We start from the raw sequence: 13,883 nt of genomic DNA, 5'->3' as shown, positions 1-13,883 counted from the left end.
ATGGCAAATCACAGATCTTTCCTGTAAATCCTTGTCCAGTTTCACTTGCAGTTTTCTCTTCACTCTACAGTTTGGAGAATTTAGTTCAATGCCAAACAGCACTTCTTGAAATGATGGACTCTATCTCCCCTCTCTTTCTCTGTCCTTCTTTATCTTTCTTCCTCCTTCTCTGTCTTTCTCTCTCTCTCTGCCTGTCTTTCTCCCACCTTGCTTGTCAGATCAGGCATCTAACAACGCTACTACTCGTGTTTTAATTTGCCTAATGAACATATCAAACATCACTTAAGCTGTATTTACATCTAGCGTCATTACGCCAACATATTTTTTGTCATTTATATCACAGACTGGTTTAGTTAGACTAAATTGTGTTGTTTGTTGTAAATGTTATTGGGTTATATCTTGTCTTCCTTCTAAACAAAGTCTGTTGTACTTCCTTAATCAGCCTTCCAATAGTTTGATTTAATAGGCTGAAGAGTTTGCTTTTTTCTGAAATTGGCCTCAGACTAGAATTTACTGCGTTTGATGAGAGACTGTAGGCATAAGAAATAAATTTTGTTGACATTATGTTCCCCTTCCCCTCTGTCTTGCTCCTGGCAGCCTCTTGCACTCCTGCTGTCGATGTTGCAGGCATTTCTTTCTCTCCATTTCTTCCTCTCTCCTCTCTCTTTCAGCATTCTTTTCTCCCTCTGTCTCTCTAGCTCTCTTTTTTCCATCTGTGGCGTTAAGTCCGGCCCATATTTGATGTGTTCCTCCTTCTCCATCTCCATTTCCCGACAGGTTGCGTCTGGCGATATGTTAGAGCCAGCGCCTCCTACACCCCCTATTTACCTCCCCTGTGCGACCCCAAGGATGGCCACTTGCTTGTGGATGGTTGCTATGTTAACAATGTCCCAGGTCAGATTTTAAACACCCGCTCACCAAAACCTCCTCCCTCATCCCTCAGTCGACAACCAACCACTCGGCTACCCCTCCTCCTCTTTCTCGTCCTCCTCCCTCCCGAGTTCTCACTCGTAACTAACCCCACCCTGACCAGGTGGACATTGGGAGCCCATGGTTTGGAAGGAAAGACTTAATCCATTTTATATCTTAGGACTGATCAAATCAGTGCCTCATCTTTCACTGGCTGCTAGTATATATCTAAATCCAATTGGCTTTCAGATTCATACACACAACACACTTTCTCCAGTTGGCTTGGCGCCACATCTAAATATAACCGCTGACTTTCACTTTCTTCGTAGATCTGAGGTTTTGCCTACGCATGTCTGGGCATCTATGAGAGATGCATGATGGTCTGGCTTCTTCTGGCCCTCTGTGTATATTTGCTAAACGTTCACCTTCTTTATAATTATGAAGTGTTGGATGTGGCTTGTAAACACTGATGTCTTTATGCACCACTGTATTTGCTTATTTTAATATATTTCTACACAAATGCAGTTACTAACATGCAGGTAGCTCAGCTTGGCCGATATAAATCAAACTTAAAGAAGCAGTGTGTAAAATTAAGGGGGATTTAGTGGCAGTGAGGATTACAGCCAGCTGAAATTTCTCCTGGTTAGAATTCCTTCAGTGTTCATTGTTTAGGAGGTTTGACCAGGAGCAGAATTAAAATGAGTAAAAACACTGTATAAAGCAGTTTCATGTTACAAATCAGTATTTCTCCAGGGCTGTTGGACTTGTCACTGATCGGCTGCTAGCCTAGCACTCACTTTTTTGTCTTGAGATCCAAACGTTTAAGAGGTTTTAACCGGGAGCTAAGTTATCCGCAGAGGTCTCTTCCTCTCCAAAACAAATGGACCCGGTAATTTAAACCTGTAAAACACTGAATAAAGCAGCTTCATGTAACAAGTAATTGTTTCCACAGCGTTGTTTGGTATGTCAGATATGGGCTGTTAGCCTAGCACCTGCTAATGCATGCTCACCTTGTTTTCTCTTATAATTTAAGATCCAGGCGCACAGGAGGTTTTTACTTTGAGCTTAATTACCTGCAGAGGTCTCTTCCTCTCCAAAACAAATGGACCCGTTGATTTAAACCATTAAAAATATTAAGTAAAGCAGTTTCACTTTAAAAAATCTGGGTTTTTCCATTGCTGCTTGTTGTGGAGGGGCTGCTAACTACAGTGGCTGACGTGGTGAAAACATGAATGGCCCTATCTGGAGCCAGTGTTTTGTTTGTTCCTTCTGGGCTATTGTAGAAACATGGCCGTGCAACATGGCGGACTCCATGGACCCACTCCCTATATAGATGTAAACGACTCATTCTAAGGTAACAAAAACACATATTCTTGTTTTCTGGTGATTTACACTAAAGAAAACTGCCAATATATCCTCTTAAATCCTACACACTGGACCTTTTAGTGGTTTGAATTTAGTTGAATTTTCATTGTAACAAAAGATATAGAGACCCGACAGTACTGCGTGCTCTGATTAAAGGAAAGCTGATAGCGCTGAAGGTGACACTTACTGGAGATAGAGGATGGCTGCATCATGTCAGCATCACATCTGTCTGTTGTTGTGGATCATTGTGCGTTTCGGGGGGCCTCTGGACTGAACGCCAGCTTGTCCCCCTTTGTTTCCCATGAGGAGGTCCTTGTGAAATTACTTCTGTTTCATTTCAATCACCTCTACCTACAGGAACATGCCTGGCCAGTCTCTCCCCACACAGCACCTGTCCTCTCCCCTGGCTTTGCTTGCTTCTCTGTGCATGCCAGTGCGAGCCAATCGATATATTTCTCATAAATATATATTGATGGCATGTATTACCTTTTTTTTGTCCTCTACATTGTTATTATAGTTCAGGGATATGTGTTCTGGATCCTGCTGTTGCCCACTGTAGCTCCTGTACAAATGAAGTGAATCCCATTAGTTACATTAAAGCGTGAGCAAACAAATAGAAAGCTGTAGGTGGTAGTAATTCCCCTAAAGTCATATTTCAATGAGATGACTCTTCCTCAGCATTCACATATACTCCATGCACAGATGCACCCCTCGCTTTTCTCTGCGGTGCTCCTTATCCTTCCAACCCATGCAGCACCCGTCCTGCTCCTGCCCCCTGCTGGCCCTCAGCTGGATTGCAGGACTGGGCAGGTTGGGTGCTCCCCTGCCATGTTCACGGTGAAGGATCTCCAAACATTGTCACAGCATCTGCCGCTGCTCCTTCTCTGAAATTTGAACAAGTAAAGTAGGCCCATTTCAGTATTATCTACTTCTTCTTAGTTTATCAAGATTTCATCTTAAATATACAGTATCTGTGGATTCTGCTTTAAAAAGGACAGCATTCCTGTAATCAGAAACTGCAAAGTGCTATTGTTGGGACACTGATTGGAGATCCAAACAGCCTTGGTACTCTGTGATGGTTGCCATTTACTTTTTTACCTTACGCACAAGTCACACAGGGTCTCTGTGCAAGGTAATGAGGTTTGCGGTGGTGTGCAACAGAGTCTAAAGGTGGGCAGAACCACAGTCCTAGCCTTTGCAGGGATCGGCTATCTTCCTTTTGTCCGACCTCCCTCTGACGTTGGGATTGCATTCTGTGTCGACACTAACCTGAATCATACAGCAAACATGATTGAGATGTTATCCCCCTCCCCCCTTCCTCCTCCTCCTCCTCCTTCCCTTCCTCCCTGGTGTGCCAGGCTCTCTGTGGCGCTATGTGCGGGCGAGCATGACCCTCTCGGGGTACCTGCCGCCTCTCTGTGACCCCAAAGATGGCAACTTGCTAATGGACGGTGGCTACATCAACAACCTGCCAGGCAAGTAGAGGTGGTATCCCCTCCTCCCACCCCCACCCCCACCCCAACCCCCCAACACGCAATCCTCAGTGTCCCTCAGAGGAGGGGGGAGGTGGAGGGATGGGGGTGATTATTATGAGGGGTTTTAATCAAGGTGTTTATAGGCTGGGTAAGTATGTGGTTGTGGGCTTGTCTCACTGCTAATCAGGTGGTATGGAGGAGTGTGCTGAGTTTTCCTTGTCTGAATATAGAGCCAATTCCAAACCATCAATTAAGACAAATTTAATCTTAACGAACCACATTTTTTAATGATAAAAACTGAGTGAGCTCAGTGAGGAAACAATTTTTATCAGACCCTGAAATATTCTGTATTACCAGATGGGGAAAAAGTCAGCACTTTAAGTTATTTTAGGAGTGAATTCAAGTGTATCAAGGTTTTATTGAAATAAAAGAGGGAATGTGGTGTTTATCTTTCAAACAGCCTGGTGTCAGAAAAGTGTAGAATTGAAAATGGAGGGGGAGGGATTACCACGAGAGTTAAATTTGAAAGATAAAACCAAAACAAATACATTTCCTGACATTAAATGAAAGCTTGATTTTGCTATTTTTCTATGCCATAAGACACCGGTCTGCTTTGAGATTAAAGTTTGGTCCCCCTCAAGTTGAAATGAGCACTCCCTGTAGAGCTGGGCGATAATTCTGTATTATCGTTCATTGACTTTCAGCAGAATCATATTGTGGTGAAATGATAATATCATGCTGTCATTCTGTTGTCCGGATTAATGGTGGATTAATGAATTTTTAGTTTTACTCTTATGAGGATTTCGGTCCCAAGTAAGATATAACAGTGGAACACAGAATTATACATACATTTGTCATGTTATGACATTATTGATGTCTGAAAATATCCTCCTTAATGATTTCAACCACATTGCCCAGCCCTACATTTTGTGTTCATTGTATTGAAGCTCAGTTTTAAACTCGGTATTTGCTTCCATTTCAACCAGAGTTAAAATGAGTCTGTTTAGAAAGAGGAGAGAGGAGCTGTTTTTGTCTGCGGACCATTAAATACATCCTCATTACCTGAAAAGCATTTTAAAAATACACCAGACAGAAAGTACACTTTCCTGTAATGTTCACAGAAGTAAGACCCAAACTGTTTTTAGTTTTCATTATGGTGCGCAGACGAAAACTCTCCCAAGTCTGTCTGTGTAGTGATGATCAAGAATGTACTCTGTACTGATGAAACAGCCATATTTCCCAAAGCTCTGGACGGAGCTACTGTAATTTTCTACTTGGTATGAGAATCATATCTTATTTTGTCCCAAGCGATACTCGTTCTTGAGGTCTGTGAAATATGGTGCCCTCTGGGCCCAAAGATTGATCCAACTAAAGGGAGCCTTGTAAAATCATCATCTTCGCCATCTCCCTGAAGAGTTTGTGCTCGATCAGCTGCATGCCAAGAAATTTAGTTGTTCTTGGCACTCTGGATCAGTGTGTTGGGCTTGTGGGATGTCGTCCTGTTTTTCTGTCTTTGAATAGGCTCAACACCACAAAAATGCTCACTGCCCCAATGCTCTTTTTAACACCAGCAAGTCAATGAGAAAGGTCATGACCTCCAGGAAAGTATAACACGGCAGTGTTTTCTGTCACTAATTGGCCACAGATTCTCTGGAGTGTGTCTGCCCACTTCAGAAACTGATATTTTTGTGGTGTAAGTCTGAACATTGTGGCTCCTAAAGTGATGGTTTAAGGATATTATCCTGAAACAAGCATAATAACACAGGATCCGTTGTCTTACACCCTCTGCTGCTGGATTTTGTCGTGCTGTGTTTGTTCGTCTGTGTGCATGTGTGTGAACGCTGGTGTATGCGCTACGCATCCAACAGCGGACATTGCGAGGAACATGGGTGCCAGAACAGTCATTGCCATCGACGTGGGTAGCCAAGATGAAACCGACCTCTGTAACTATGGCGACTGCCTGTCTGGCTGGTGGTTGCTGTGGAAACGAATCAATCCCTGGGCAGAGAAAGTAAAGGTACAGTACGGGTTGGCGGCACAAGGCACTGGTAACTATTGGTGACTCAGCATCTTGAAATATGGAGTAGTACATTTGAGTTTTTAATCGATATGTAGCAGTGCTGAGTTTGCAGACTGAGGAGTATTTCTGTGTTTGTGAGAATTCTGGTAGCATTCTTACATCACCCTCTTGTACAGGTCCCCGACATGGCAGAGATCCAGTCTCGGTTGGCCTACGTGTCTTGTGTGAGGCAGTTAGAGGTGGTGAAGAAGAGTGCCTACTGCGAGTACATCAGACCGCCCATCGATCGCTTCAAGACCATGGACTTCGGCAAGTTTGATGAGATCTATGTAAGTTACTTTATAGATACTACCTGTTTTGTTTTGTTTGGGGATATTTAGCATTTGCAGACATACAAGTTATTGTTATACTTTGATTTATGTTCTGCAAAAAATAAGGGCACAGTCAATATTGCCTCTTTATTACAAGGGTATGATACATACTCAGTTGTGATTGGTCAGTTACAGCATTTTACAGTCTGTCCCTTAAGTGTCACACTAGTTGTATTGATGGTGGTTAGTCTTAAACTTTATTTCTTCATTGTGCAAAGAGGATGTTGCTACTCTGGCATCATCCCTTGAGCATTTGTTGTGAAGTCTATGGCAGTGTTCAGACAGATATATAACTATAACACCCCCTCATTTGATTCAATGAGGCCGCTGCAATGACGCAGCACAATAGCTGATGTAGTGGGCTCCGGCAAATAAAGGCAGGATCATCCACCAAAAAACTCTTTTGCTTTAAAGCAGCGTGATTTCATCATACAAAGTACTGTGTTAGCCAATCACATACATGCAAGCGCACATGTCAAAGCATACTTCTAATGTTAACACCACAATCATTGAGACAGAGGAAAAAAATAATAATGGATAAACCATGAAAATGTCCAAGAGTTGTAAAAACCCATCTCATTAATCATCATAAACCACTGTGCAGTGTTCTGGTGTCTGATATGCCCTCAATCCCGTGTATTTGTCACTCAAACCTGGATCGTATAGTATAGTCTCACTGGTGCCCTTAAACAGGGCCTTGTTGTTTCTTTTAAAGAGCCACAAGCAGGAATTCTACATTAACTTAGCTGTGCTCCTATTGCACTGCCTTTTTCCTGTTCATGAAATAATGCGTCTGATATTCACAAAATTCACCCTAGCAGCGCACCTGAAAGAGAATTTTGTAGATGTCTGTCCTCTTGCAGTATAGATGATTTATACTGTAAATGTTAAAACACCACAAGCTGCACATTTTAACATGAATGCCATGTTACCAAATAAATGAAAAAAACAACAACATTATAATCTCTTCAGAGTGACTGCTGCTCGCTTAAATAAAGGTGCCTTGTTTTTCTGTTTCGACTTTTTCAGGATGTGGGCTACCAGCATGGCAAGTTGCTGTTCACTGGCTGGGCCCGAGGTGACATTATCGAGAACATGCTGAGGGACCATCGCTCAGCCGATTACAACGACAGCAAGAGAACTGACGTGAGAACAGCACACACACCACAAATAATATGTGATACGCTTGATGTATAATTACATATGTGTTTATCATCAACGTGATGCTAATTTCTTGTCTGGTAGTCCTGCTCGTGTGTGGGAGCTGACTTCACTGACCTTGCAGAGATTGTATCCAGGATAGAGCCAGTCCAAAGCTACGTAGCTGCAGATGGTAAAAGATCATTTAATTATTATTGTCAACAAATAATTTCCTTTATAGTGGTTAAAATATTTTTTACACAGCTTGCACATACAGTATCATATTAAAAGTCACTGTTGCAGCAGTCTCCTTTTATAGATGTACAGTTCCCCTTGAAGATCATGTCTGATTTAATCAGTGTAATAAATAAGAAGTCGTAGCTTTGACCTGTCTGTTTTATTGAAATACAGTAGGAGATGTCCCTGATGTTTTATGGGTTCTATCTAAACCCGGTGGGTCAGTCACACAATAAATTATCTCTGTAATATCTCCTCTATATCTTTTCATTCAGCGGAGGAGTCAGACTGTCTGACAGAGTACGAGGAAGACGGGATGGACACTGTGAGAGAGGAGGAGGGGGAGGAAGAGGAGGAAGAGGCAGAGGACCCTGAGGATCACTCCCCTGGAGAGTGGGGCCAGAACGGAGTCTTTCAAACTGTAAGTACACACAGTAACAGAAAACATGATGTAAGCCATCCATGTTAAATACATTTTTTTCTTCACTGTCATTATGAAATTTAGTTAATATTTGTTCTATCATTTATATTTATGTAGTTATAGCGGGACGCATTTTCAGTGCCAGTGCCAGTGATCCCTGGCCTCTTGTTTCTTTGCATAGAAATGATTCCAGTGAGTTCTATCTAGTGATGTTTACAGATTTTAAAGCTGTGATTGATAGCTTTTATAGATACAGAAATAACCTTTTGTCATATTTGCTGAAACTTTCACCACATTTACACAGACGTACATGAGACAGAAAAAAAACGTGTTCCTCCTCCTTCTTGCAATGCTGGTAGTGAAGGAAAACAACCAATTACAGCAGAGTAGTCTCTAACATGTCTTCCTAACTGAACACGATGTGAACATCAGATTATTTCGGTGTTTCCGAATGATGTCATAACCTGCTCCATTAATCAGCAAACAGGCTAAGCAACACGTCGCCTTTTGAAAAACCGCTCGCCTTGGCTCTGTTTCGGTGAAGCTTCATGCCCCTCCAACCTGTTTTCAGATCAACTACAAGCCGTTGCTTAGGCTCATTTAGAGCATAATAGGCTCCCTGAATGTTGTTGTTGCTCGTAGTATATCTGGACACTTTGTCGCGCTCCATCCGACACAGGTCACTCACTCGCTGTAAGTTAGGAAGAGGTGTAACACAGCTGTCAGTCATGTCAGTCACCATGCACTGCGCTCAAACTGTCAAACTAGGCAGCGCTGATCAGATATAAATCAAGACTCTGTTACTATATAGCCCACTTCTTGTCTCAAATGTTTTCCGAAATATATTTTAGTGTACTGTAAAATGAGAAAGTTTACTCCAGCAGGTGGGTGGGGCTTCACTTAAGCTTGACTGCATGCGACGTGATTTGAAACGTCATCAGACGCGTCATCAAATCGCGCTAATGGCATTGCAGTATGGAGAAACGCTGTGTATTGACATAAGAGTGCGCACAGTGTTAAAATGCATACAATATGTGTTGAATGTATTAAAATGTTTACAGAAGATGTAGCTTACATGTTGTTTTACAGTCACATCGTCTGGTTTGAGAGCTACAATATTCACTACAATATAATATCACTATAATACAATATTCAGGATTTTTTGCAACATTATTGGAGTCCATGTTTTGAAACTAATTAAATTAAACTGAAGAAGAGAACTATAAAAAACATTTGCAGCTATTTTTGTAATATTCAGAATGATTATTATAGCAAGTGTTTACGTGACTTATTTTTTTGGAGGTAGTAGTAGTTTAAAAAAAAAATTCCATTTTTTTCTCCTGTTGTCATTAGTCGCAGTTTTTGACAGAATTGGCAGCAAATTCAAGGTTGTTTTGCCACGAGATCCTGGAGGGACTGACTACTGTGTCGATGTAGTGACAGTTTAAGCAAATGTGGCCCAAAGTTAAATTTGGGAAAAAGAGAGCACTGGTATCAGGTCTGTTTAAAAGCAGTATTGGCAGATATCCTGAGTTCAGGTATTGGAATCAGGAGAGAAGTTGGATATTGTGTAACAATAAATGTGTCCAAGTGGAATGAAAGAGGACGTGTGACCTTTTTTTTGTCCTTTTGTTCTTAGAGCTTTACCACAAGCAGGGCCACAAATGTAAAATTGGTTCTTAAGATTGTACTTGAGGAAAACTGGTCATGATAACCAGAAGGTTTTATCCATGCAGAAATGATACCTGTGTATTATCTTGTGTGCAAAGATGACATTTTGGCACCTAAGGGTGATGCTAGAGAAACTTTTAGATTCCAGCTACACCGAACAGACAAAAACTCTCCCCTGTCTCTCTGCAGGATGAGGAGAAATCTGTGAGACAGCGCAGGAAACTCACCAGTGACTCCAACACCTCCGAGGTCTCCGATTGCTGACAGAGGGCCATGGAGGAGTAGAGGGAGACAAACCAGACCAAGGGCCAAAATACAGGTCCATAAGCTGTCAAGGCTAGAGACTTGAACGCCACACTCAGCTCCTGCAACTACTGAAACTCTGAAATACTGTTTTTGTTTTTTGTTGGGGTTTTTTTCTGCAGGAACTCACCATTCATGCTCTAAACTATTGAACCTTTTTGCATCAAGCGGCTTCCCCCTCACTCCGTAATTCACGTTTTGACCCCACAGTCGAAAATGAAAGTGTACGGTCTCAAATGAGAACGGCCTTTTTAAGATCTACCCCACCCAGCAGGCTCTCTCATCACTTTCACACCAAACTGACCCATTGCCAGAATCCCTGCCTGCCAACTCCCAAACCTGCCAAAACCGGGACTCCCCCAGTAACCAACTAAACAAAACAGGGACGCTTAAAACTTTCAATTCAGTCTCCTGTTTCTCAGTTTCAAATGGCCAGAAGGACCTACCGTCTGTGTCTCTGAATCTTCATGTGCGTCTGTAATGTCGATACATCTTCATTGCACTCCATTAACATATGACACGGTCCTTTAATTTCTTGTGTGAGCTTGTTGGGATGCGTGTGTATATGTTGACTGTTTGCTGTGATTTGTTGAACAGTAGCAGGACACTGAAGAGAAGTGAGAAAAATATATAATAGAGCTGTAGTTAGTTAGAGTTAAAAGTTTAGCTTCAGATGTCAAGAGGCGGGAGCTGTAGGAGAAATAGATGCTCATGTAGACACCAAAGTAGACTTTATGTTGAATGAACAGAGTTGGACCAGCGTTGGGAAGCTGAATGAGGATGGGTAAAAAATCTTGAGTGTGGAAGGTAGAAAAAAAATTTAAGGAGATAAAAAATCATGGATGGAAGAAAAGAGATGGACCAGTGCATAAACTTTTAATTTATTTTATTTAAAATTCACCTAGAATATAGCAGAGGAAGCTCGATGCGCTGTATGTACACTGAACAGATGATGGCGAAAATGTGTGATGAAAATGAGACGAGTGAATGAGATGATTTTACCGAGTGGATGACGTTGTGTCTGTGTGCTTGAAATTTAGTGTTTTGTTTGAAATGATGCCAGAAAAAGACGTTGCCTTTTCAACCAGTGTTTGATCCACTCACGGTGACGGTGGAGAAGAGAGCGGTCGTTTTACTGACACTACACAACAAACCAGTGTGTGCCCACCTCTGCTTGCACAAGGTCACACATACAGTACTCAAGGTTCCTTCGTGTAGCAGACAATAATTCGTGTGTATGACAGAGTGTCTGAGACTGTACAGTAATGAAAATCTTTAAAAAACCTCGCCAACAATTTATTGTCGGATAATACGCAGAAACTTTGGGTACTCCTTTACTTCAAATGGGCAGAAATTCACCTCATGTAACTATTAACACTGAATTAACATGGACCTCTTGTAGATTGTAACAAGATTATATTATAAAATACACAATGTTGATATCCATATATGTATATGAGGTGGAAATTTGTAAGTTGATGCTTTGCTGCGAAACAAGGGAACCTTCACATAAAAATGGTTTCTTCTTTTAAAATTCATTTTGTTTTATTTATATATGTTAACTACTGGCTTTTTAAAAAGTATTTTCTTTTTTTTAATTCGTTGGGGTTAGGGGTGTCTTATTTCAATTAACTCGGCTTTAGCTGTTTTGCACTGAAATATTTGAAGTATTCCTTGCTCAGAAAATGTTTGGTTTAATGACAGCCAACCTTGAGATGCCAAGGGAATCTAAAGAATAAAAAACACTGAGATGATAATTTAATATGCATATTGGGAAATAAATATAATATGCAGTATGTCATGTGGCATTTGAGAGTTTTTTTTCTTTCTTATATCTTTTAATGCATGTTGTGTGACAAAGCTGACAGCTGGAAACCTGCACACCAACCTAAAAATGTTTGACAATGAGCATATCACTTTATCGGTATTTAAACACACGTGTCAGGACGCTGTTTACACCAGCAGTTGGTTCTCAGCACTGAAATCAATATCTGAGGCTCTCTCTTGGGTCATTTCATTTTGAAATCTGAATACTGGGCTGAAATTCGTCTTACTGTGAAACCACAAATTCCCACGTTGGTAGTGCTTTTAGAAGATCTAAATAGTTTTAGACAAAAGAAAAACATCAAGTTCATAGTCATGATATCTCCTGTATTACTCTATGTTGGGTCGTGGCTCCATAGTAACCCCATAAATGCGAAACTCTTGCTAGCTGCTTCAGAAGAATCTTGCCCCACTGTTATATGATGTGACAACATAGTGGTCAAGGCCTGGTTAGGTTAGGCACAGAAAGCATTTGGCTGGGGAAATATCATGATTTAGGCTAATGATCACTTGATACAAAATAATGAAATCTCTTGGGAGTTTTCAGGAATTTGGGTTACATCTAGCCAGGACCACTAATTTGGATGATGTTATTGTCTCCTGCTTTGAAACAACCACATTTTGGTAACTGATACCCAAAACAGATTTTTGAAAAGACAAAGGAGGTCAGAGGTAAGGGGTAGGGAAGCATGGGGTACAACCTAATACGGGGTAAATTGTTCCTTTCGTGTTTCCAGCCAGTTGACCACAATACCGACAAACAACGACCCACAACATTCCACAGATTGGACGTCTTTCAGCTGAGCTCATAACAGTATATCATCTGAACAACTGTCCTGTTGCCCAAAACATAGCACCATTTTTAACTATGTAACAAACTCCCAGCAAGTGGGTTAGGGTTAGAATATATAGATAGAATTGTATTGAATTAATTGCGTTAAACAGACTTTTCCAGCAAGTGTTACAGCTAACCCTCTGCCTGTTACAATTAACCCCACCCATGGGGTATGTTGTAACATTTCACTCCTGCCACTTCTAAGTGCAATTGTAGAAGAAAGCTAAGTTCTAGAAGAAAAAAGCAATAACTGTCTATTTGTAGCAGAGATGTGCATGTTGTTAAAATAACACAAAAATAAATCCCAAATCGTTATAATAACATTCAGCCCAAACTGAAATGTGTTCGGTTATGCCCTGCTCCCCTAACAAAATCTTGCTCAAGGGCACTTATACAGGTGAGGTTCTTTTTTTTTTTTTTTTTTTTTCAACAAATATCACAAATCACAATTTGCCTCACAGGGCTTTACAGCATACAACATCCCTCTGTCCTTAGGACCCTCACAGCGGATAAGGAAAAATTCCCCAACAAAAACCTTTAATGGTGGAAAAAAACGGTAGAAACCTCAGGAAGAGCAACTGAGGAGGGATCCCTCTTCCAGGACGACAGACTTACAATAGATGTAGTACAGAACAGATGAACATAATAAATTTGCAGTAATCCGTATGACACAATGAGACAGAAGGAGAAACAGAGATAGAGACAGAAACAGAGAGAGATGCAGGACAGACGGTAATGGTAATAGCTTACAACAACATTAATGAAAGTAATAATATTATAATTATAATTCTGGCTATTGTGGTACAATATGTTGAAAGTATATATTAATATCTGATAGTATACATATGTGACAATAATCATATGTGTAGGCTATAATAACGGTAGAGGTATGACTAATGATAACAGCAGCAGCAGGAGGCATCTGGCAGGACCACGGCAGCAGCACAACCACACACGCCACACTATCCAGGCACCGCTGCGATATGAGTTAACCTGAGAGACAGTGGAGCACAAAGGCTCCGGAGAAGAAGCCAAGTCAGCAAAATGCATTAACAGGACATGAGACAGAGAGACAGAGAGAGAGAGAGAAGCAGAGAAGGTGCCCGGTGTATTATAGGAGGTCCCCCCGGCAAACTAGGCCTAAGTCAGCCTAACTAGGGGCTGGTACAAGCCAAGCCTGAGCCAGCCCTAACTATAAGCTTTATCAAAGAGGAAAGTCTTAAGTCTAGTCTTAAATGTGGAGACAGTGTCTGCCTCCCGGACCGCAACAGGAAGATGATTCCACAGGAGAGGAGCCTGATAGCTGAAGGCT

General features: G+C 41.4%; 1 protein-coding gene across 2 annotated transcripts in view; it reads left to right on the top strand.

Moving 5' to 3' along the window:
* The window catches only part of pnpla6 (patatin-like phospholipase domain containing 6), a 35,216-nt gene extending 23,508 nt beyond the window's left edge, over positions 1 to 11,708 (top strand). Inside the window, exons 30-36 of one of the 2 annotated variants that reach the window (XM_050044090.1) lie at positions 3,633 to 3,749; positions 5,618 to 5,766; positions 5,946 to 6,098; positions 7,170 to 7,286; positions 7,386 to 7,473; positions 7,793 to 7,938; positions 9,799 to 11,708. In XM_050044090.1, coding sequence (XP_049900047.1) covers positions 3,633 to 3,749; positions 5,618 to 5,766; positions 5,946 to 6,098; positions 7,170 to 7,286; positions 7,386 to 7,473; positions 7,793 to 7,938; positions 9,799 to 9,873 — 845 coding nt within the window. In that variant the 3' untranslated portion in view covers positions 9,874 to 11,708. Of the gene's footprint in view, positions 1 to 777; positions 895 to 3,632; positions 3,750 to 5,617; positions 5,767 to 5,945; positions 6,099 to 7,169; positions 7,287 to 7,385; positions 7,474 to 7,792; positions 7,939 to 9,798 lie in introns of both variants that reach the window. The other variant, XM_050044091.1, reaches the window with a different exon arrangement.
* The last annotated feature ends 2,175 nt before the right edge of the window (positions 11,709 to 13,883 follow it).

This window comes from Epinephelus moara, chromosome 5, assembly GCF_006386435.1.
Source record: "Epinephelus moara isolate mb chromosome 5, YSFRI_EMoa_1.0, whole genome shotgun sequence".
NCBI classification, from domain to species: domain Eukaryota; kingdom Metazoa; phylum Chordata; class Actinopteri; order Perciformes; family Serranidae; genus Epinephelus; species Epinephelus moara.
The sequence above is the reverse complement of the archived record's forward strand: the minus strand, read 5'-3'. Positions and strand labels throughout refer to the sequence as shown.